Raw genomic sequence first — 24,787 nt, 5'->3', positions numbered from 1 at the left:
TTGTGGCAATTGCCAACAATACATTGTATGGGTCAAAATTATCGATTTTTCTTTTATGCCAAAAATCATTAGGATATTAAGTAAATATCATGTTCCATGGAGATATTTTGTAAATTTCCTACCGTAAATATATACAAAACATTATTATTAGTAGTAATATGCATTGCTAAGGACTTCATTTGGACAATTTTAAAGGCAATTTTCTCAATATTTCGATTTATTTTTTGCACCCTCAGATTCCAGATTTTCAAATAGTTGTATCTCCGTATGTATTTCAGATGATGTATGTATATCTCAATTTTAAAAAAATGTACCCTTATGACTGGTTTTGTGGTCCAGGGTCACATTTATCATTGCTTTTGTTGTTAGGTTGAGTAATTTGCTGTTTTGTGACATCTGGAGTTCCTTTTCTACTCAAAATGACATTCATACTAAAAAATGATCCAACGAATGTCACTTTTATTGTGTATTGTGTACCAAGTATAGGGATCTCTGTGTTTGAGTGGGTACCACTAGCCTAGAAATCTAGACGCACCCTAGCGGCAGCAAATCAAATTTGCAGCCAGGGTAGTCTAGCAACTCTTGCGAGCTGGAAAAACCAAACTCTAGTCCGGCCAATCACATTGTGTATAGAGTCGGTGGGCGGGCTTAACATACTCGTGCTACTCGTAAACAAAGAAGCTGGCGAACAGCGGTCTTTCAAATCGACTTTGGCCTCGACCCTGGAAGACTTGGAGTTAAGCTTTTCTTTGAGAAAAGAACAAAGAACAGCACTGAAGTCATTCTTAAGAAAGGAAGATGTGTTTTGAGTTTTGACGACCGGATACGGCGAAAGTTTAATCCATCAACTAGCTCCGCTTCACCTTCTTCGTTGCTCTGGTTGGTTGTGGCGCTATCCAATTGCGTGCAGAGGGAGTTTGAAAGACAACCGTTTATCCCGCCCCCTCGGATTGAGCCCTGCCAATGGTGAGTTCCCAGACCCAACATCTTGATGTGGGTCTGGCTTGTCAGGCTAGGGTATCACATTACTTATATTATGTAGATACACTATATTGCCAAAAGTATTAGGACAGAAGGACACCCCTCCAAATCATTGAATTCAGGAGTTCTAATCACTTCCATGGCCACAGGTGTATAAATCAAGCACTAGGCATGCAGACGCTTCTACAAACATTTGTGAAAGAATGGGTCGCTCTCAGGAGCTCAGAGAACTCAAGCGTGGTACCCTGATAGGTTGCCACCTGTGCAATAAGTCCATTCGTGAATTTTTTTATTTTAAATAAGTCCATTTTACTAAATATTCTACGGTCAACTGTTAGTGGTGTTATAACAAAGTGGAAGCAATTGGGAACAACAGCAACTCAGCCATGAAGTGGTAGGCCACGTAAAATCACAGAGCAAGGTCGGCACATGCTGAGGTGCACAGTGCGCAGAATTTTAGTAATCAAGTAATTGAATTGAAATGCTCACTTAATCTTTAATATATGGCCACTTATACGATAGAACTTCTACAGCCACTGTGCTATAGGATGTTTTTAAACGGTCTAATGAAGTGGTTCATGGATTCTCGTCTGTGGAATGTGCCAGTAAATTGTAATCGAGGACTTTTTTAAATTGAGTACTCAAATTTAATTTAGGAATCGATTTGTGACCGCCCTAATATTGTTTTAAAAAATGATGGCATCATGAATGTTAAAAATGCGTCTGACAATCAAATTCAGGGGGCCAACATCATCCCTTAACAGAGATGGTAATTTCAGGTAATATATATGCTTTAATATAAAGTATATTCTCAATATAACAAACAACAAAACCAGAGAGAGAACAAAGCAACTGCATGGAGGAAAAGGCTGTAAACAGAGAGACAGATCACACTCACAGATCTTCCCTCAGGCTTTGAAACAAACTGGTCCAGGAAATTGTGTGGTTAATTGGACATGCTTACTAGATAAATCCCAATTACATAATTAGATCGATTAATTATCTGCCGTGATAAACACACCATGTGGTTTGAGTAAAAGAAAAAAAGTTTTCATAACAAATAGATAAAACATCATTATCACAATATGACTTCATATATTTCCTTGCTTTTTGAAGAAGCATTTCTGTATAGAGGATTTCTGGTAACACTTTACAATAAGGTTTCATTTGTTAACAGTACTTAAACCAATAATGCATTTCAATAACACATCGAATGAAAAATGGTGTCAAGCCTTACTGGAAGGTAGCACTGAGAATCGTCCGAATAACAGTGATATGAAATGTTGCACTTCTGAAAAATGTGGGCCAAGGGAAGCATATAAAAGGAAAACAATAAAGGACCCAAAATGGATCCCTGGGTCACACCACACAAGACAGGAACAGATGAATAGGATTATTAAAGTTATTAGTTAATGCATTAACTGCTCTTAACTAATGGGACATTATTGTAAAATGTTACCGGATATCTTTATTGCATAAAATTGCAAAACATGTTGTTTTTGGTCTTTCTGGCGCTAGCATTATTCCGGTTCATTCTGACCAGGAAGTGCATCCCATCACTTCCTGTAATGTGCAAACACAAGGCAGTACAAATGACCTTCACACATGGGAGCTCTGGGGTTGGGGGGGCAGTGATGAGGAAACTGTTACCTAGCAACAGATACTCCCCTTCCCTTCACTTCACTTGGCATGCCTGCTCCATCTGACAGCCGCCGGGTTAGTGAAACTGGAGCAGAACTAGTCAAAACAGCATGTTGTAATTATTACGCATGTGCAAGGGTGAAACGCTGCACATCACAGTTTACTGGAAAATACAGACTAATGAGCAGAAGCTCTGACAATGAGCATGTGAAGAACATATTGCTTCAGAAAAGGATCGTTCACCCTAAATGAAAATTAAGTCATCATTTACTCACCCTGGTGTTGTTCTAATGCAAAAAAGTTGCCCTTCTTTCTTTTATGGGCCACAAAAGGAAAAGTAAACACTTTATTTGGTCCCACTTTATATTAGGTTGCCTTAACTACTATGTACTTACATCAAAAACTAAGTACAATGTACTTATTGTGTTCATATTGTATTGCAAAACACTTTTGCTGATACTGAGGTGGGATACGGGTAGATTTAGGGACAGGTGTGGTGATATGGGTAAGTTTAAGGGTAGGGTTAGGGACAGGTGTGGTGATATGGGTAAGTTTAAGGGTAGGGTTAGGGACAGGTGTGGTGGTATGGGTAAGTTTAAGGGTAGGGTTAGGGACAGGTGTGGTGATATGGGTAAGTTTAAGGGTAGGGTTAGGGACAGGTGTGGTGGTGTGGGTAAGTTTAAGGGTAGGGTTAGGGACAGGTGTGGTGATATGGGTAAGTTTAAGGGTAGGGTTAGGGACAGGTGTGGTGATTTGGGTAAGTTTAAGGGTAGGGTTAGGGACAGGTGTGGTGGTGTGGGTAAGTTTAAGGGTAGGGTTAGGGACAGGTGTGGTGGTATGGGTAAGTTTAAGGGTAGGGTTAGGGACAGGTGTGGTGATATGGGTAAGTTTAAGGGTAGGGTTAGGGACAGGTGTGGTGATATGGGTAAGTTTAAGGGTAGGGTTAGGGACAGGTGTGGTGGTATGGGTAAGTTTAAGGGTAGGGTTAGGGACAGGTGTGGTGATATGGGTAAGTTTAAGGGTAGGGTTAGGGACAGGTGTGGTGATATGGGTAAGTTTAAGGGTAGGGTTAGGGACAGGTGTGGTGGTATGGGTAAGTTTAAGGGTAGGGTTAGGGACAGGTGTGGTGATATGGGTAAGTTTAAGGGTAGGGTTAGGGACAGGTGTGGTGGTGTGGGTAAGTTTAAGGGTAGGATTAGGGACAGGTGTGGTGATATGGGTAAGTTTAAGGGTAGGGTTAGGGACAGGTGTGGTGATATGGGTAAGTTTAAGGGTAGGGTTAGGGACAGGTGTGGTGATATGGGTAAGTTTAAGGGTAGGGTTAGGGACAGGTGTGGTGGTATGGGTAAGTTTAAGGGTAGGGTTAGGGACAGGTGTGGTGATATGGGTAAGTTTAAGGGTAGGGTTAGGGACAGGTGTGGTGGTGTGGGTAAGTTTAAGGGTAGGGTTAGGGACAGGTGTGGTGATATGGGTAAGTTTAAGGGTAGGGTTAGGGACAGGTGTGGTGATTTGGGTAAGTTTAAGGGTAGGGTTAGGGACAGGTGTGGTGGTGTGGGTAAGTTTAAGGGTAGGGTTAGGGACAGGTGTGGTGATATGGGTAAGTTTAAGGGTAGGGTTAGGGACAGGTGTGGTGGTATGGGTAAGTTTAAGGGTAGGGTTAGGGACAGGTGTGGTGATATGGGTAAGTTTAAGGGTAGGGTTAGGGACAGGTGTGGTGGTGTGGGTAAGTTTAAGGGTAGGGTTAGGGACAGGTGTGGTGATATGGGTAAGTTTAAGGGTAGGGTTAGGGACAGGTGTGGTGGTGTGGGTAAGTTTAAGGGTAGGGTTAGGGACAGGTGTAGTGATATGGGTAAGTTTAAGGGTAGGGTTAGGGACAGGTGTAATTGTTGGGGAAAAATTTAATCACAGAAGATTTTATTTTCCAAGACCTGTTTTCTCTATTGTGTTTTAAATGAGTCACATCAAAGAGGCCCCACCTGTAGAAGCCATACATTGTCCCTTTTATCTTTGTCCCTTTTATCTTTATGGCTCTTGGAATCTGAGTTCCTGGCTAGCATCTATGCGTTTGAATAGTTATGTTGATTAAGAGTAGGTGATACTCTGTCCGGGCAGGGTTTTCCCAAGACCTGTATATATGATTAACTTGCTTTGTTACAGATGAAGGACCATTGTGTTTCTTGCTTTGAATTCAAATGAGGTCCAAGACAGAAGGGGGACCGTTTGTGTATTGTCTCACCTCTTGCTCAAGGCGAAACCTTCAGTGGGTTTCGCCAGATGTATGGAAAATTACTGAGGGGGTTGTTAAAACATTGGGGGTATAAAAGTTTGTGCTTTCTTTTGTTTTAGCAGTTCACACTCGGTACAGGCTGCATGACTGTGTTGACTGTGGGCTCTTTCTTGCAAGAAAAATAAATCTTTATAAAGTGAATCTTTTTCATAAGGTTTGTCTCTTATTAGTGATGTCAACGAATTCAATTTTGCCGTAATAATTTTGGTGTCAGAAGCGGGACTCCTTGGACGGACCTTCTGGACCTGGAAAGCACCGGTGACTTGCAATCCTGATTCACGTCAGCCCTACCCCGTTAGATTGAGGGACGAGGGACCGACACGCTACAGGTCCAGGAGGACGACCACTGGAGTCGAGATAAAACGAACCCTAGACGGCAAGGGGCGATTCTGGTAAGAGACAAACTTGAAAGAATTCAAGGGGAGTTTTAAATAGAGATTTGGTTAAATTGAAATTTGAATTGGTAGGGATAAACCATAGGGGGAGTCTGACTCTGTGACGAATGCAACGTGGTTGATATGTTTATGGGATAGAAACTGAAATCACGTGGGCGATTAAATAAGACCTAGATTGGTCTGGGAACCATATTACCTAGATTGGGTTGGTTCCGCCCGCGGTCAGGTAACCAGGGCACAAAATCGGGCACTATTGAGAGTGTCCGCCCGGCTGATCTTGGGTGAAGAGATCAGATCTGTACGGAGACGTCCAACAGATTAATAGCGCGCGTGCGAAAAGCCACAGAATCAGACTGCCAATATGGGGAAATCCCAAAGCAAGCTAGCTGAATACGAGACACCGGTATTTTGTCAAATGAGAAAATTATATGGCCAAAGATGCATGCTAGATATAGAAAAGTTGATCAAATATCATGATTTCCCAAAAGAGGGAACACTTAGTAGTACAAGGTTAAAAATGGTAAAATTGTCAATTGAAGAAGGGAGTGACATAACAAAGGGTTGTTCTAAGAAACATGTATGTGGGAAATGTGAGAAAACAATTAATTGTTGGGTGGAAGAGGCAGATAAGAGGGAGAGAAGAATGTTGAAAAAAGAAAACAAAAATGAAGAAAAGGCGAATGCGCCTCCACAGAATGAGATTAATATTACTAACACATCTTATGCTTGTGCTTTTCCACATGAAACACCGCCGAGATACACAATTTATCCCAATGCGGAGCTCCAAGGCCTGAAAGTGGACCCCGATCTCGACTGCTCTCCATTTCCACCAAGCCAACCAATTCTACCAGCCAGACCAACTCCAGCTCCCCAGCAGAGAGAAGAGGGAGCGCGCACTGCTGAACAGTCAGCAGAAGGAGGAGCATGCGCAGCTGAGCCAACAGCAGAGGGGGCGCGCGCAGCTGAAAGCTTCCGGAGCAAAGAAACACCGCCAAACGGAAGGAGAAAGAGACTAGCGATCCGGAAGACGAAGCTAAGAAAGAAAGGTACGCGATCATATGTTTTACAGTCCAACACACATGAACAGACCAGAGCGCCGGAGTCAGACGGAGACTCCGATCTGAATTCTGATACCATCTCAGAAAGTGACGAGGAAGAGGAAGAATTAGAGGTCCAGCGTCCGGAGAAAAGAAAGAACTGGGACAGAACTGCCAAGAAAAAGAGGGTGAGCATCACAGCACCTATGGTGGAAGTTCTGGGCATGAATTCTGTAGAATTAGTATATCGTCCTTGGAACATGACTGACATGAAAGAGGCGATGGCCCACCTGCCGAATCCCGACGACGCAGGGGACCGTTTTGCCACCGAACTGATGACATTCTGCCAAGAGTTCAGCCCAACGCTAAATGAACTGAAAAGACTCATGATGGCAAAGCTGGGAGGAATGAACTGGCACAAGATCAGCGCAGAATTACCAGCAGTTGATCACAGACGAATGAACGTTAACTGGCAACATGCTTCGAACGACGGATATCGAGCAGCTGTAACGGGACTGACTGAGACTGTGAGAAGAGCATTTCCAGCGCGCATTGATATGTCCAGAGTGAGCCACTGCCGTCAAGAACCAGGTGAGAGTGTTCAAACTTTCTATGAGCGACTCTATGGTGTGTTTTGCAAGCACAGCGGGCTGAAGGAACCGGCAGATCGTGGCGACAGACCAACTACGTGGGAAAGCTATTTGGCAAATAGCATTTTGAATGGACTGAGACCTGAGATTTCCCAAGCAGTGAAACACAGCTATATCGAATGGACTGAAGGGCGAGTGAGTACCATCATGAAACATGCCTTGCACGCTGAAGAGGAGCTGAGGGCAAAGAAAGAAAAGCCAAGAATAAAAGAATTGCAGCTGGCAGCCGTGCAAGGACCGCAAAGATTTAGTTCGAACGGAGGCGGAAGGGGAAAAGGACATTACAACAGCGACTGGAACGGGACAAAAAGGCTCTGCCGTTTGTGTGGAGGTGACCACTCTCTCCGCGACTGCACGAAATGCAGACACTGCAAGATGGACGGACATTGGGCGTACAGTTGCCCCGAACTGAAAAAGGCTGATTGAGATAATGGATGCGGAGAGCAGGAGGAGATCGGGTGGACCACGGCCAAGGATGCAAAGACCGCCGCAAAGGGAAGTAAACATTTACTAATATCACGCACACACACGCACCTACACAAAAACACATACACTGATAATGCTCTCTGCAATGAAAAAGAAGCTTGTACCTCTTTGTGCGTTTCTGAAACAAACAGAGAAGATTTTGACAAATGTTTGATTATGTATAGTAGTAAGGGATTTTTAAACATGCCTGAGTATCCCCTATTAATTGAAGGGACATTGATTTCATTTTTGGTAGATTCAGGTGCAACACGATCTGTACTGCGACCATGTGACTTGCAATGTGAACCAGCGTTAACAAACAAAACGCATGGTTCTTTGTCTGTATCAGGACATTATATAACAGAACGGTTCACTGTGCCATTAAAGTGTGAGACTGAGGGGGGGCACGTGCTGAAGCATGCATTTTTAACTTCAAAGACGTGCCCAGTGCCCCTTCTGGGCCGAGATTTAATGTGCAAATTAAATTTGGTACTAGTTGCAGATCCCTCTGGCATTGTAGTAAAAGAGGGTGAGCAAATGTATTTGAAAACAGAACCAAAATGGGTTTACAAATGGCACATAATCGAAACTGGGTGGGCAAAAACAGTCTGTGAATTGGGGGAACAGAGAACGCTGTCATTGGACAGAGATTTTATGATGCCTGACAATTTGCATTGCACGTCACATGTCGCAACAGAAAAAGATCAATTCTATGAGAGAGAATGGTTTGAGAAAGAAAAAGACACTTTAAAACTTGATCAAATGTTTTGGACTAAGAAAATGTGTGCGATTTCAGTTTGCTTATCAGAAAAACAGCTTTCTCTCTATTTGATAGCAGGAGAGTGTGTCCCTCACATACCAATTTCTAAAGAAAACAAACAGACTTGGGGTGAAGTGGGAGTGTTTGTGAAAAGTTGTGTTGAAACCACTGACTGGAGAGTGTTTGATCAAACTGTGCAGTATAGTGAAAAACTGGGTGCATTTAAATCTGAATGCCAACATGAGATTGAAGCAGAGCGGGTTGTGACCGCTGTTGACAAACATGAAAATGACTGCATGACAGATATTTGTGCTTTGGACATACACCCTGCGTTGGCAGAAGTGCCCGCTGGGTTGTGGGCAAAGCACAAATATGATGTAGGACTGATAAAAGGGTGCGAACCGGTGATGATAATTCCAAAATCAGATTACAGACCATGTCAACCACAGTATCCGTTGAAAACGGAGGCAATTCTGGGCATAGAACCAGTTTTTGAATCATTGTTAAAGGAAGGCGTAATTGTGCCATGTGACACCTCACCGGTGCGTACTCCTATTTTTCCTGTGAAAAAGATAAGGGACAAGGGTCAGCCCACTGAATGGCGTTTTGTACAGGATTTGCAGGCTGTGAATTCAGCTGTCAGAGCGAGAGCTGCTACAGTTCCAAATCCCTACACAATCTTGTCACAAATTCCACAGAGCGCCACATTCTTTTCAGTGGTGGATCTGGCAAATGCATTTTTTAGTGTACCAGTACACAAGGACAGTGCGTATTGGTTTGCATTCAATTTTAAAGGGAAAGGGTACACATTTACAAGATTGTGTCAGGGATATTGCGAATCACCAACAATTTACAATGAAGCGCTCAGACGAAGCCTTGAAAATTTGACTCTGACACCTGGATCAGCCTTGCTTCAATATGTTGACGATATTTTGATTTGTGCCAAAGACGAAACCACATGTGTAAAAGACACTGTGACCTTGCTGCAGCATTTGGCGCAGGAAGGTCACAAGGTCAGTAAAAGTAAGCTGCAATTTGTGCAGAAACAAGTCACTTTTTTGGGTCATGTAATATCTGCAAACACTAAATCACTGTCTGGAAAAAGGGTACAGGCAATAACTGAGGTACCAAAACCAACCACAAAGAAACAAATGTTGTCATTTTTGGGAATGTGTTCTTACTGCAGAACATTCATTCCCAATTATGCGATTCTTGAACAACCCCTGAGAGCCCTGACAACAGGGAAGGGGTTGAAGTCATGTGATAAAATTAACTGGACGGGGGAGGCTGAAAAGGCTTTTACAAACATGAAAGCACAGCTCGCCACAGCACCGACTTTAGGATTGCCTGTACCAACTAAACCGTTTGTCCAAATGATAGATGAAAAAAATGGGTTCATGTCTTCTGTTCTTTTGCAGCATCATGGAGACAGATTGCGACCAGTGGGTTATTTTTCTGGCAAATTAGATCCAGTAGCAGCAGGCCTGCCGCACTGTCTGAGGGCCGTGGCTGCTGCTGAACAGGCTGTGATGGCCTCTAGAGAATTTGTGGGTTATTCTGACGTGACATTAATGGTTCCGCATGCTGTTTCCATGATTCTGCAGGAACAGAGGACATCACATTTGTCAACAGCACGATGGCTGAGGTATCACACAATTTTGCTAGATATGCCAAATATCACAGTCAAGCGTTGTACAGTTTTGAATCCTGCCACTCTCCTTCCAACAAAGGAGGATGGAGAGGAAAATCATTGCTGTTTGACTGCAATCGAACAAATATGTACCCCGCGTCCTGACCTTTCGGACACACTGCTCGAGAACAGTGAGCATGTCCTGTTTGTGGATGGCTCTGCGTCCAGAGATCCACAAACAGGCCTGAACAAAGTTGGTTACGCGGTGACCACTGAGTTTGAAACGTTGACTTCTGGCACATTGCCATCAAATTTTTCAGCTCAAGCGGCGGAGCTCGTTGCCCTGGCAGAAGCATGTAAGCTTATGGAGGGTAAAAGTGTAACGATTTACACAGATTCACGATACGCGTTCGGGGTTGCGCATGATTTTGGGGCTTTATGGAAACATAGAAATTTTTTGAAATCTGATGGCCGGCCAATCCTAAATGCTTCTCTTGTGTCTAATCTTCTAGACGCAATTCTCTTGCCAAAACAACTTGCCATTTGCAAATGCGCAGCGCACACTAACAACAAAGATTTCATTTCAACAGGAAACGCAAGAGCAGATGCAGCTGCGAAGGCCGCGGCAGCACAGCAGTCAAAGAAACCAGAATGTATTTTATTGTCTGAAACTAACACAAATGCTTTGACTTCTTTACAGAGTATGCAGGCATTTGCCACAGCAGCGGAGAAGAACCTGTGGAAACGTTGTGGCTGCAAACTTGAGAATGATGTGTGGATGAGTGTGGATGGCAAGCCTTGTTTACCCCGGCATTTTTTCTTGCATTATGCAAAATGTCTCCATGGGTTAGATCATGGAGCCAAACAGGGGATGATAGCACAAATGAAAGATATGTGGTTCACAAAAGGGTTCACAGTAGTTGCTGAGAATTTTTGCAAAAGATGCGTCATTTGCAACACGCACAATGTGGCAAGGGGAGTAAAAATGCCCCTAGCATCTCACCCAGCAGCAGGAGGTCCATTTGAATATCTCATGATGGATTTTATTGAATTGAGTCCGTGTGAGGGAAAGAAATACTGCTTGGTTATGGTTGACATGTGGTCAAAATGGATTGAGGTTTTTCCCACGACCAAACAAGACGCAGCAGCGGTGGCCAAAGCCCTGCTGACTGAAATAATTCCCAGATGGGGAATTCCAAGAAAGATAAGTTCAGACAACGGAACACATTTTGTGAACGAGGCAATAAAACAAGTGGGTCAGTTTTTGGGGATAGACATGAGAACACATTGCAGCTACCACGCCGCTTCAGGCGGTGCGGTGGAACGCGAAAATGGTACGATCAAAAACAAATTGGCAAAATGTTGTGAAGAAACTGGACTCACATGGGTAAAAGCCTTGCCTATTGTATTAATGTACATGAGAATGAGAAAAAGGACCAGAGTAAATCTGAGCCCATTTGAAATTGTTTTTGGACGACCACCATTCATGGGAATGGAAGGGGGTAGACAACAGCTGCCATCCACAGATTTGTGTGAGCACAATATGTTGAATTACTGCAAAGAAATGTCTTCTCTGTTGTCACATGTCTGTGTGCAGGTGAAAGCTGCTCAGGGGAAACCGGCTGAAACTCCCTTGCACAACATCAAGCCAGGAGATTACGTGGTGATAAGAGACCTGAGGAGGAAGAGCTGGAAGGCGAAAAGGTGGCTAGGACCTTTTGTCGTGCTTCTGACGACACACACTGCCGTCAAGGTAGCAGAGAGAGCGACGTGGGTGCATGCGAGCCATTGCAGAAAGGTCCCACCAGTGATCGGGGAGGAGGAGCCGAGAGGAAAAGAGCAGGAGGCACACGTCCGTGCGGGCAGAGATCAAAAATAAACATCATTTACCGTTATCGTCTCAGGAGCAGAGACGCTGGCACAACGTGGTGCTGAGCCAAACAGTTTTTCAAAGAAGGCACATCAAAGACTAACCTTCCTCACACGTTCTGGACAGACAACTGTGCGATCCATTTAGCCAACTGTAAAGAATGGAGCAAGTGAGACCGTGGCACCGGTTTCGAGTGCCCGGAACGCGCAGCGTGAAGATAACCACATGCATACTGACTGTATTCAGCTTGGTGATGAGTAAACCGGCACCACAACCAGTGAAACCACCTGTTACACCAGCCCTTAAACCTGACATTCCCAGCTGGGATGAAACCGCATGGATAGGAAATGAAGAAGTAGGAAAAGGGGGAGCAAAACCAGAAGTGGACAAGGCGATCACAAAATGCCAAGGGAACAAAGCCTGCACTCTGGCACTGCTGCAGAAACAGGAACTTGAGATAAACACCAGCTGCTGGCTATGTCTGCAAATGTCTTACACATGGAAGGCAGTACCATTGACTGTTGCAACAATAAACGAAACTGACTGTCTGATCCCACAGCAGATGACGGAGGTGCTCAGAGCTGCAGCAGACATCGAGCAAGGGAAGATTCCAACAAAACATCCAACGTCTGCCTGCAAGAAAACGCAACGGTACAACCACACAGACATGTTAATTCCACCATTAAGGGTGACGCATGATCGAGGAGATGTGTGCGTGTGCTCACAGAGACTGAAGCTGAACGCGAAAGCAGGGTGGTCTGACTGCAGAGTCAGAATTGACATCAAAAATTTGACCACAGGGAACTGCACAGCGGTGATAGGAGGTATCACAACAAACTTTACCTGTCCGTTTAGCAAACCAAGTGACACTTCACCTGCGGCAGTTTGGGTTTGTGGTGACCGAGCATATCATTTCATGCCACAGAAAGAATGGACAGGTTGCTGTTACCCAGCTTTAATGAATGTGGGGACATCTGTGTACTTTCCAGGTAATGAACAGGGAGAAAAGACCAGACAGAAAAGAGATATTGGTTCTGAAATAGGGACCTTGCCAGACCGTTACAATGGTTATGTCTTGTCAAATCCATGGACAACACCTGGGGCAAATGTGGGCTGGTCTATTTTCCTGGGGGTGGGAACAGCAGTAACGATAAACAAAATTAATGGGTTAGCATGGAGTGTGTTAGCTTTAGCCAATAGCACTGAACATGCTTTGACAATGGTAAATGAGGAAATGAAACAAATCAGAGATGGAGTTATTCAGAACAGACTGATGTTAGACATGTTAACAGCAGAAAAAGGGGGCGTTTGCAAAATGTTGGGACTGTCATGTTGTTTTCACATCCCAGATTACAGTGACAACATCACAAATATTATAAACCATATGAGAGCAGCTGTAAGGGAACCTGAGAAAGCTGATGATTCATGGTTTGGGTGGATAACAAATCTGAGAGGTTGGGGATACTGGCTATGTTACACTGTATTGCCGATTTTTGCAATAGTGGTAATAGTATTGCTGTGTTTACCATGTATTTTTCAGTGCATTTCCAGAATAGTACAGAGAACAGTGAAGGCCAGCATGTCTCACCAAATGGGTAAACTGACTGTTTATGACGACTACAATGAGTGGATGAATGAATTTGATGAGATGATTAGCGAAGAGATGCCTAAAACAAATTAGGGATTTTATTCTATTTTATTTCTTTTAAAATGCTTTTTCTTCATTTACAAATTTAAGAGAGTGATCATTTATACGAAAATCCGAAATGAAGAGTGTAAATGTGATGAGTGACTTAAATTTGCCTGTTAATTTTTTATTTATTTTTTTTTTCTCATTTGTTTTCTAATTTTTTTTTATCATTACTTTATTATCATTATTGTTTATTACTACTTTTCATATATATTTTTGTTCTCCTTTAATGTTTTATTGTTATTGTTTTATTATTACTACTTCTATTTTTATTATATACACATTTTAAATTTTTCTTTTTTGCAAGTTATCAAAGAATGATAAAAGGGGGAAATTGTTGGGGAAAAATTTAATCACAGAAGATTTTATTTTCCAAGACCTGTTTTCTCTATTGTGTTTTAAATGAGTCACATCAAAGAGGCCCCACCTGTAGAAGCCATACATTGTCCCTTTTATCTTTGTCCCTTTTATCTTTATGGCTCTTGGAATCTGAGTTCCTGGCTAGCATCTATGCGTTTGAATAGTTATGTTGATTAAGAGTAGGTGATACTCTGTCCGGGCAGGGTTTTCCCAAGACCTGTATATATGATTAACTTGCTTTGTTACAGATGAAGGACCATTGTGTTTCTTGCTTTGAATTCAAATGAGGTCCAAGACAGAAGGGGGACCGTTTGTGTATTGTCTCACCTCTTGCTCAAGGCGAAACCTTCAGTGGGTTTCGCCAGATGTATGGAAAATTACTGAGGGGGTTGTTAAAACATTGGGGGTATAAAAGTTTGTGCTTTCTTTTGTTTTAGCAGTTCACACTCGGTACAGGCTGCATGACTGTGTTGACTGTGGGCTCTTTCTTGCAAGAAAAATAAATCTTTATAAAGTGAATCTTTTTCATAAGGTTTGTCTCTTATTAGTGATGTCAACGAATTCAATTTTGCCGTAATAGGTGGTATGGGTAAGTTTAAGGGTAGGGTTAGGGACAGGTGTGGTGGTATGGGTAAGTTTAAGGGTAGGGTTAGGGACAGGTGTGGTGGTATGGGTAAATTTAAGGGAAGGATTAGGGACAGGTGTGGTGGTATGGGTAAGTTTAAGGGTAAGGTTAGGGACAGGTGTGGTGATATGGGTAAGTTTAAGGGTAGGGTTAGGGACAGGTGTGGTGGTATGGGTAAGTTTAAGGGTAGGGTTAGGGACAGGTGTGGTGGTATGGGTAAGTTTAAGGGTAGGATTAGGGACAGGTGTGGTGGTATGGGTAAGTTTAAGGGTAGGGTTAGGGACAGGTGTGGTGGTATGGGTAAGTTTAAGGGTAGGGTTAGGGACAGGTGTGGTGGTATGGGTAAGTTTAAGGGTAGGATTAGGGACAGGTGTGGGGATATGGGTAAGTTTAAGGGTAGGGTTAGGGACAGGTGTGGTGGTATGGGTAAATTTAAGGGTAGGGTTAGGGACAGGTGTGGTGATATGGGTAAGTTTAAGGGTAGGGTTAGGGACAGGTGTGGTGATATGGGTAAGTTTAAGGGTAGGGTTAGGGACAGGTGTGGTGGTATGGGTAAGTTTAAGGGTAGGATTAGGGACAGGTGTGGTGGTATGGGTAAGTTTAAGGGTAAAATTAGGGACAGGTGTGGTGATATGGGTAAGTTTAAGGGTAGGGTTAGGTGTAAGGGAAGTGTCAACAGTGTAATTATAACTGCAACTACAGAAATTAATTACAGATGTAATCACATGCAGGTAATTTTTAAAATGCAAGTACAATGTAAAAACATGTATGTACACAATAAGTGCATTGTATCAAATGATTAATTTAAATGTTAGTACATAGTAGTTAAGGCCACCTAATATAAAGTGGGTCCCTTTATTTTAAGGTGACAAAGTTACACATGAGCTTACCTCATAACAGTTAATTATGCATACAAGTAACTAACCCAAACACTAACCCTTACTCTATAGGAAGTACATGTAGTTAATTAATATTACTCAGTACATATTTGAGTAAGTACAATGTAACTACGTCACCTTAAAATAAAGAGTTACACTTTAATAATAAAGTAATACATTTTTTTTAATAAAGTAACATATGTAACAATGACACTGTAAAATAAAGTGTAACCAAGGAATTTTTCCCAAATGTCCCGCTCACACTCATCCATATAATGGTAATGAATAGCGACCAGCATCAAGCTTTTGAAAAAAGACACGAAAGTATCACAGAATGATCCCATACAACACGTGCCATATATTCCAAGTGTTTTGTGGATTAAATTAAATGTATTATTTAATAAAAATCTTGACCTTGGCCGTTGGTCTTCTGTGCTATGTGAGACTCTACTAGTGCCGCGGTTCACCCGGTCTCATCCAGAAAAAGCACACAAATTGTGAGAAATCAAGAATAACAAAAGCGCGACATGAAATGCAACGCCTAGAAATAGCAAAAAAGTATCTGAACTCTGGGTGTCCGATGACAGTCAGAATGACAGTTGACAGATTATTTTTGGACAATACCAGCAACACTTGTGACGTCAAGGGGTCAGAACAAACAAGATGCATTGCCTTTTCAGTTGACAGAAGTGAACTTACAATGAACACAACGGATATATTCACCTCAGTGAAGAAGGCACATTCGATTTTAGATTTTGTGTCATGTTTTTGTTAATCTTGATTTCTTACAACTTGTGTGCTTTTTCAGGGCGAGATGGTGTGAAGTGCGTTGCTATTAGAGGCTCACAAACGCGCAGTCATGCACAGAAGGCCAATGGCCTAGGTCAGGATTTTTATTAAATAATATATTCAATGTAATATCTTATACCCACAGAACACTTAAAGGGATGTATGGCACGTGTCCTGGGATCATTCTGTGATACTTTTGTGTCTTTTATAAAAAGCTTGATGCTGGTCGCTATTCACTGCCTTTATATGGACATTTAAAAAAAAAAAAATCCTTTTGTGGTCCATAAAAGAAAGGGTATACAGCATTAGAACCACACCAGGGTAAATAAATTACTTAATTTTCATTTTAGGGTGAACTTTATAAAAAAAAAAAAAACTTTTTCACCCAAAATACTTGCAATACTGTGAAAACCTCATGAAGTTTCTCAAAGATAATGAACACTATCAGATATATATCCATTCAATATCACTCAATACCACCAACTCAAAAATGTGTATGAATAAGAAATGAATTGCAGATAATGGAATCTCAACCAAAATGACTTCTCTGAGTATCCTAATTCAGAGGCATCAATATGACTGACCATGAATTTGACATTTCTGCATGTCTAAATGTCAAACGCTGCCACATCCATGAGGATCATAATTTAATGCTTTATTTTCATTTTACTATATTAGTAGGGATAACTGTAATGCTCAAAAAATGTGCACTGAGCTTTTTTTTTTGCACCTGATGTCCTTAAATAAAAAAGGCCTAAAAATGCTGTAGTAAAATATGTTTGGGGGAGGTAAGCTGCGTTTTCCCTTAATCGAGCAAACTTAATTTTTTGTCATGTGACCACATATTTAGAAAGAGCCTGTCATATACAGTTGGCTGTGATTGAGTGATGGACATAAAACAGCTTGTAGCATGTTAATGTACATTTTTTTCCATGGTAGGTACAATTCATTTTAAATCAAAGCTACGTTATCCGATATCATACATGTTGGTGTTATTTGTAATGTTTCATTACTTTGGCTAAAGCTCAACCATGAATTATTAAATTACGACACTGGATATGAGTAAATTAACACTTCTGCCTGAACAATAGGCCCAAGCAAGTACAGTTTTTTCCTTTTCATAACCCGAAACAAAAGATTAATTTGATGTTTGAGAATACACCTGTGAATGTGTGAATCTTTTAGAAAGCAAGGTAAACCTGTCCAAACAAGCCAAATTCAGCAGAAAACAAGTGCGTGGTACATGAATCCAGGACGCTCTTATAAATATGAAGGCAGCGCAGTTCAGCATATTTCTATTCCTGGTAACTAGTTTAAGGTTATATGACAGAGAAATGGGCCCCAGCATTCAGCTGTCTACAGGAAATACTAGGTCAAGACAGAACAGAGAGAAACCTTCACACACAAACCTCACATACTATCACACACTGTGGCTGGGCAATATCAAATACTGTATCTACAATAAATTCATGATAGCTTCACTGGCAATATCTAACTAATATCAAATGCCGCGTACACACAGCAAGGTTAAAGAGTGACAACCACATTCAAAGATACACATACGCACACATTATTTTAGTAACGTCACCAAGCCTATCAGACATCCGTATCATCTGTCCTCTCAGTGTTTCCGATTCACAAAATGTTTCTGGTATCTCACCCTTACTGACCCCGAAACACGGTTTACATACATTTGTGTAGTAAACCTTGACAAATTCAGAATACATCAAACACACACAACCTTGTCAAACCATATTCAACAACAAACAACAAGACTCTCCTCCTCTGTTATTGCAGCTGACCACAGAATATACAGTAATGATTAATGGACTCAAGATGGGGAGGCTGAGACGCTGTTCAATGTCAATAAAACAGCCTAGCTGACAGATTAAACAACATCAGTCTTTCAATCAGACATCAGTGCAGTATGAGCATCACAGCTTTTCACATCTATCTAAAATGCACTTCAGAAACACTTTCAGTTATATAAGCTATAATATAAAATAATATAATTAAAGGCACAATATGTAATTATTGCCGCTAGAGGTCGTTTATTCAAAATAAAGGCGTAGCTTGATTTGGCAGAGCTTTTATTCTGCCACAGACGAGCGTTTCCGCTTCTTCCACTCATGCGTATGATGGGCAACGCAGCACTGTTTTATCATATTACATACATTTGAGTGTTGAGAGTTGTTATAATGCTACTCTGTGTGTTCACTTGGCGGATACTATGAGACACTTGTTCACACTACAGTAAGATAGATCGATATTAGGCATGGTAAAACATGGCACTCGTGATAAATCAAGAAAACGAGATTTAAACAATAAGTCTAACTGTGTTGAGATATATAACAATGATTAGTTTTCTGTCAATGAATGCATCCAAACAGTTGCTCACCTGTCTAATAAAACACACAATATATTAAAGCATCTTCGGTGTTTCCATGGTTTCTACAAAATAAAACCAAAAATCGAAGATAACGTGGGAATGATATCATTGTTAGGCGACGCACTTGTGTCCTGGTTAAAATGTCTTATTTCTCTGGATTTAAACATTCTTGGAAACATTTGAGATAATGTAAGTACACAAATCAACAAAATATATAACACTGTTCTAGTGGTTTTTGGATATTTTTTAATCCAAAAATCTTACCTATTGTGCCTTTAATATAATATAATATAAAAATGTTTTGCCCATTTTTCCAACTCTTCCCACCAAGCTTCACAATTTGATGTCTGTAGCACAAATGCTGCAGGATTGGGACAGTTGTTGGCATCTAAAGGCATAATGTGTACACTCCATACAAACCCACAAAAATGACTAACAATAATTACTAAGCAAAACATTATAGAAAGTGCATGTGTACCGCTAAATATAACACTTAGCGGATTTGCCCTTGTTAAATGCTAAGCCACCTCTGATTACTGGCTCTGTTTCGCATGAGTCAGTGACTAGAATGGAATACAAGCAATGACTATTGATATAGAAAGACAGTTCACTCCTATTACTTATGAATGACAAAAACTGCAACGCGCAGTATGGAGGAATAAGTCCCACCTTCTAAGTAAAAGAGCCAATCGGCGATTGGTAAAGTCATAGAAACCTGAGACTCGCACTTATGACTGCACATGCGCAGTGGTTTGTCTACCCTAAAAAATGCGCTTTTTAATGCTATTTGAGCATAAGAAACAATATTTATGGGACAGTTCATGTCAGATTTTGTTGCTAGGACTTAGGACTTGGATGGTAAATAGGACTTGGATGCCCGAAATTGCTGCCCGGATGCATTGTAAATAAAGTGAACAGACTTTAGTCCTTGAAAAGAAAGACTTTTAGCTGAGTTGTGTTTTCATTTCAAGGTGCCCAAAGACATTTTTCAAGCCAAATTCACGCACACTTAATTATCTGACACAGAAAATGCTTATACAGTATATTAACAGTCTCAACTACCATTAGCAAAGATTGTGAGCACAGCGTAACTTACATTCTCGATCTTGTCCAGCCACTCCTTGTTCTGAGCAAGTTCTGCCATGAAGGTCTGATGTTTCAGCCACTTCTTATGAAGCTTCTGAGTCTCGTCGCGGGAGGTGTCGCGAGCCATTAGCATCTTTTCTGCCACCCAATCCCCAATCTATGAAACACACAAAACCATAAACACATCCTGTTAGGAATCACACTCATAACGCACGTCTCAATGATCCTCATTTGACCTGATCCACATTTTTCACATCTATTAATTTATTTTAAAAAACAGTTTTCAGACATATACTAACTTGAATACACCTCTTCTATAATAAGTGTATATATATATATTGGAGTGACCTTATTGAAATGCAAACATGCACAGTATATGATCAGCACACTGAGCTTCAACCAGATCATATAATTATAATATTACAACAACACACAGAAAACAACACAAAACATTTAACCCAGTAAAACACTGTTAAACTCATTTTTACAAAAGACTAAGAAAATGATCCCACGCACAAGTAATCCAAACAACGTACCACTCTATCATTCCTGTACAAAACACAGTATATCATATATCTTTTATTATATTATAACTTCCTCAAGTAAATGTCAAGCAGTGTCCTGCTGTATGACAAGCATTACTTCATCTATAACTATTTTAAACAACATTTTTTATAACACCTTTTATATTTTTATATCGTATTTGTACATTTAAACATTTAAACAAACTGCAAAAAAGATAATTAAAATAGTGCAAAACAATGATAACAAGTCACAGTACCTAAAATATACTTTATATGTGTATACATATTTCATGATGCTATAAAAATATAAATATAAAAAAAAATTGTTCTGGAAAAAAAAGTTTTTGAACGTTATTTGTAAACTAGAGATACATTATTATGCCATGTTATAATTACCACCTGAATCAGGCTGTGAAGAATCTGTCAGTCAAGTTCCCAAATCCACATAGTTCACTTTCAGCCCAGGTGAGCAGCAAAACAAAACACTTCCAAGAACACACACGAGCAGTCCCAAAACTGTGCTGGATGAAATATTCAGGACATGTGCAGCGTGCACTATTTTTGGACTAAACTAAATCCTTAAGTGACTGTATTAAATCCAGTGAACACAAGAAGTGGTCTACAAACAAAGAAAATCCCAAAAAAGGTACAAAAGACTTGCAGTCTTGAGCCCAAGAGGCCTGACAGAGTTACAGCGAGGAGAGAAATGAGCCCAGTAGCAGTGATTATTGATGTTACAAACGCTAGCCACGGATGGACAGAGAGAGAGAGAGAGAGAGAGAGAGAGAGAGAGAGAGACAGTGGGCGTTGGAGAGTGTTAAGAGGGAGGATGTGGGGACTGTTTATCTCTCCCCTCCTCCGAGCGACCCAGACACACTCTTCACCCCGTTTGTGTAGCGTCTTGCATCTCAAACAAATCCATATGGTCTTCTTTCAGTCCCCGCCGCCCTCTTTCCTCTCCTGTTTTGTAATATAAGCTTGACTCAATACTGCGGTGCCTCTTCTTCTGCCTGAGCTGAAAGACACAATTTCTCCCGCTGCAGCATCCACGATGTGAGAAAAGCATACGGAGAGACAGATAGACGGGAAGTGAGGAAGAGAGACGAGGAGGGAGGGGGAGAGAAACACATAGAGAGAGAACGAGAGAGAGAGAGAGTGGGAGCATACGTAGATCCAAGCGTCACAAGGACAACACTAGGCTCTTTAAGCGGGCAGGGAAGCGAATACGAATGAGTGATTGAAACAGAAACAGAGGTCCAAAAATAAGGGAACGAGTGCCAAACGCTCATAATATGACAGATCACAACACTCTTGTAAGGTGGATTTTCGTAGTGATTCCATAGAAGAACCATTTTTTATTCCACAAAGAACCTTTCAGTAAGCAGCTTTTAAAAGAACCATTTTTCTTACTGTGAAGAATATTTTAATAACCTTTTTCGATGATAAAGGTTCATTATTGGCATCTATGGTTCCATGAAGAACCTTTAACATCCATGGAACTTTTCCATTTATTTATACATAAAGGACCAGAGCTGTAGGCAGGGTTTTATAATCACAGAGGGTCAAATTTCAGCTAGTTAGGGGGGGTCCGAGGGCATATGCTCCCCTGAGAAAATTATGGTTTCCCTGATCTATGTGCATTTTAAGACGTCTGAAAGCCAAAAATTGGATAACAGTATAGCTATAAGCCATGTATGTGGGCAGTAGATTTTTTCATCCTTATCTTGCCCTGTCTCTTCCTCTCCTAAAGCTGAGCTTTGACTGAGAGTCTTTTCATTTTCGCCTGTGTCAGTGAAAGTCAACATAGGATCAACTGATATTTATGTTTTATGAATAATTATCTTAGATAAGTGAATTTACTGAAGGCTACCAGGAAAGCTAGGTAACTAAGTTTATTAAATTCATTAACAATATGTACACACTCATTATTAATCTTATGCCTGATATGATGAAAACAGCTTCGTTCATGTTTCTTGCCCCTCACATTGACAGTTATACATTACATGAATCACATAAATTAGGCCTATTTTTAATTCAAAATGGCGAAATTAGACTAAATTTGTTTGCCTGATTATTTTTGTCTATCGTTTAACATTTGTATCCTAAACTGTTTAGCTACTTACATCTCATCTCACACTTTATGACTGCGTTTACTGCGTCGAGACGCGCTGGAATTCACGCTCAGCAGCTTCTGTGAACATAAAGCCCGCCTACTTGGATTTGATTGGTCATCTCAAATATTTCTACATTGACGAGAGGTGACAGACCGCTAACAGCTCAGATAAGATGATCTTGGTGCTGTGGAATATCCTTGCAGCACTAAAGTAGAGTTAATACTATATTAGGCAATTATTTCACAAACTTTATCATATACACCTCAGAAAAATACCACGGTCTGGTGACCTCATAGCTGGCTCCAGCCATGTTTAGGACTAATTGTAACTCTTTTAACCTTTCTCTAGTACCTACTAAACAGTACAGTGACCTCTGCCCTCATGAGGCACCCGGCCATCACACCCATAAAGACATTTAGGTCAATCATAGTTATTCCTCAAAGAGACCCTGGGGGGAATGAAGCAATAGATCCAAGGAAGAACGAATGACCATCCAGGGACACAAGAACTAATTATCCAGTAAACTGATGGTTAACTAAACCACCACCAACACCAACAACACCAGAGAGACATTTAAACTACCAAAGACAATAATGTGATACTTCAGATCAGGAACTATCTCTAAGGAACAACAACAGAAAGCAAATAAGAAAAAGTAGGGATGCGCAATACATATTGGCCAACATATCGGTACTGGCCAATATATGTTAATTTTTAAAATGATACAAATTTGGATTTAGATTAATCGGCCAATTAATCGGTTATCTGCCTTCAAAATGAAGAATTATAGGTATCGGTATTATCGGTATCGGCCAAAATGTTCAAATCAGTCCATCCCTAAGAAAAAGTGTCACATACGCTGATTATAATAGCATTCAATCGTACTATAGTATCTTGCACATATCCTGTATCCTGGAAACTAGTTATCATTTCTGTTTCCATTGTTCTGAAGTCGGTGGGTTTTTCAAAAGGGTTTTTGGCTAAATGCCTGAAATAAGGTCTGTGGTGAACACGCTCAAGATATTTTCATATTTTATTCTACAACAGTGTACATCAGCCTTTTGACTTTTTTAAAGCTTTCTCTTGCTAACAAGTGGCTAAATGAGAGGTTGTCGGGACATTGAACATCATCAGCCGAACAGGTAAACTCATCTAGTCCGCTTTCACAGCCTCGTGTTTATAATTGGCTCTTGCAAACTATTATAACTCAAACTTTCAGGGAAAATGTTTTTTGAATAAAGACTGAAAGAGTTGACAAGTTTAGAAGTTGTAGTGTAGCTCGTTTATAGATACGTTTAGCTTTTTACTTCCAGTGATTTTATTTGCTTCAAAATTCATAAAAGTGTTTGTGAAGATATTTGTGAAGATTATCACAAACAAAACGTATACGAATCGTAACCTTTTGCTGGTCACAAAGCTTATTTTCTGCAATAATTCAAAAGCCAATGGTAAAATCCTATTGCGTTTCTGTCGAGGTAACCAGGGTGATGCTAACTTCCAGGTTGGCCGACAAAAATACATCATTGCAGCACTCCATACTTGGCAGACTACAGTTGCCAAAACAAGTATTTCATCCCACAATGCAATGCGCTTGGTTCGACTATCCACATCCAGTGTGAAAAATGAACTGGACTTAACGCCAACTGTGATTTGTGACTTTTTTTAAATCATTTTTTGATTGGATTGCAAAGGATTAAAAGACATTATTACACAAAATGGATTAAAAATGCAAAACATCAGTTTTATTTCTAGATGCCACTTGCTGAATTAAACATGAAGTGCAGTCTGGTTACAAGGAAACATTTAAAATGTTCACTGTTGCATAGCATGTTCTGTTTCAGATACTATTTAAAAAAAGAAAGAAAGTTGTATTTAATGTATTACTGCAGTATGCAGTGCGCGTTGATTAAAAGCCAAAACCTGCCACTTTGTCACATTGTTCCGAATGTGTTTAACACATGCTATGCAGGATGCTGCCTCCTATATGATATATATTATGCAAAGATAAATATTTCAAACAGTATGCATTTATCCAGGAAACAGACAGTCACACGATCTTGCTACGTTGCATGTTTCAGGGCTCCTTTACACTAGTATTTACAAAGAATCAGAGAATGCTACAAATCCATTGATTTGGGGGATCTCAGAAACATAAACAGTTATTTAACACCAGGGATGCACCGAATCCAGATTTTTGGGGTTCGGCCGAATACCGAATCCACTGGTTAAGATTCTGCCGAATCCGAAACCGAATCCTACTCCCATCCTCAGTCCATTATCACAGTAAACACATTATTGAAGTAAACAACGCCCACAGCAGTGTAATGATGCTCATATTGCAAAATATGCTATGCGGTATTAAAATACAGCAGTCGTACAAGCTCCTGACTGGTGGAAAGCAAATGAAAGGCACTTCCTGAGGCTGGCCACTCTAGCGAGGCGTTCTCCCTGTATTCCCGGGACATCAGTGCCATTTGAAGCCTTGTTTAAGGCTTTTCGTAGTGTGGTTTTGGTCAAGTTTACTAAAGTAAACATTGGCACGCATGTTCTTCTCGTCGCTGTTTCCTGATGGTTTATAGAACAATTACCCCGAGTCGCCCTCTGACGTTTCAAAAA

The 24,787-nt window shown here is 40.8% G+C and overlaps 1 protein-coding gene across 1 annotated transcript in view; it reads right to left on the bottom strand.

Moving 5' to 3' along the window:
• The window catches only part of sptbn4b (spectrin, beta, non-erythrocytic 4b), a gene marked incomplete at its 5' end in the record, with an annotated part of 127,944 nt that overhangs the window by 52,352 nt on the left and 50,805 nt on the right, over positions 1–24,787 (bottom strand). The window contains one exon of the mRNA XM_079825250.1: positions 19,544–19,690. Within this exon, the coding sequence (XP_079681376.1) occupies positions 19,544–19,690 (147 nt within the window). The remainder of the gene's footprint in view (positions 1–19,543; positions 19,691–24,787) is intronic.

The sequence above is a fragment of the Gobio gobio genome (assembly GCF_949357685.1).
Source record: "Gobio gobio genome assembly, chromosome: 9".
Classification (NCBI taxonomy): domain Eukaryota; kingdom Metazoa; phylum Chordata; class Actinopteri; order Cypriniformes; family Gobionidae; genus Gobio; species Gobio gobio.
Note: the sequence above shows the minus strand (reverse complement) of the source record. Positions and strands in the feature narration are given on the sequence as shown.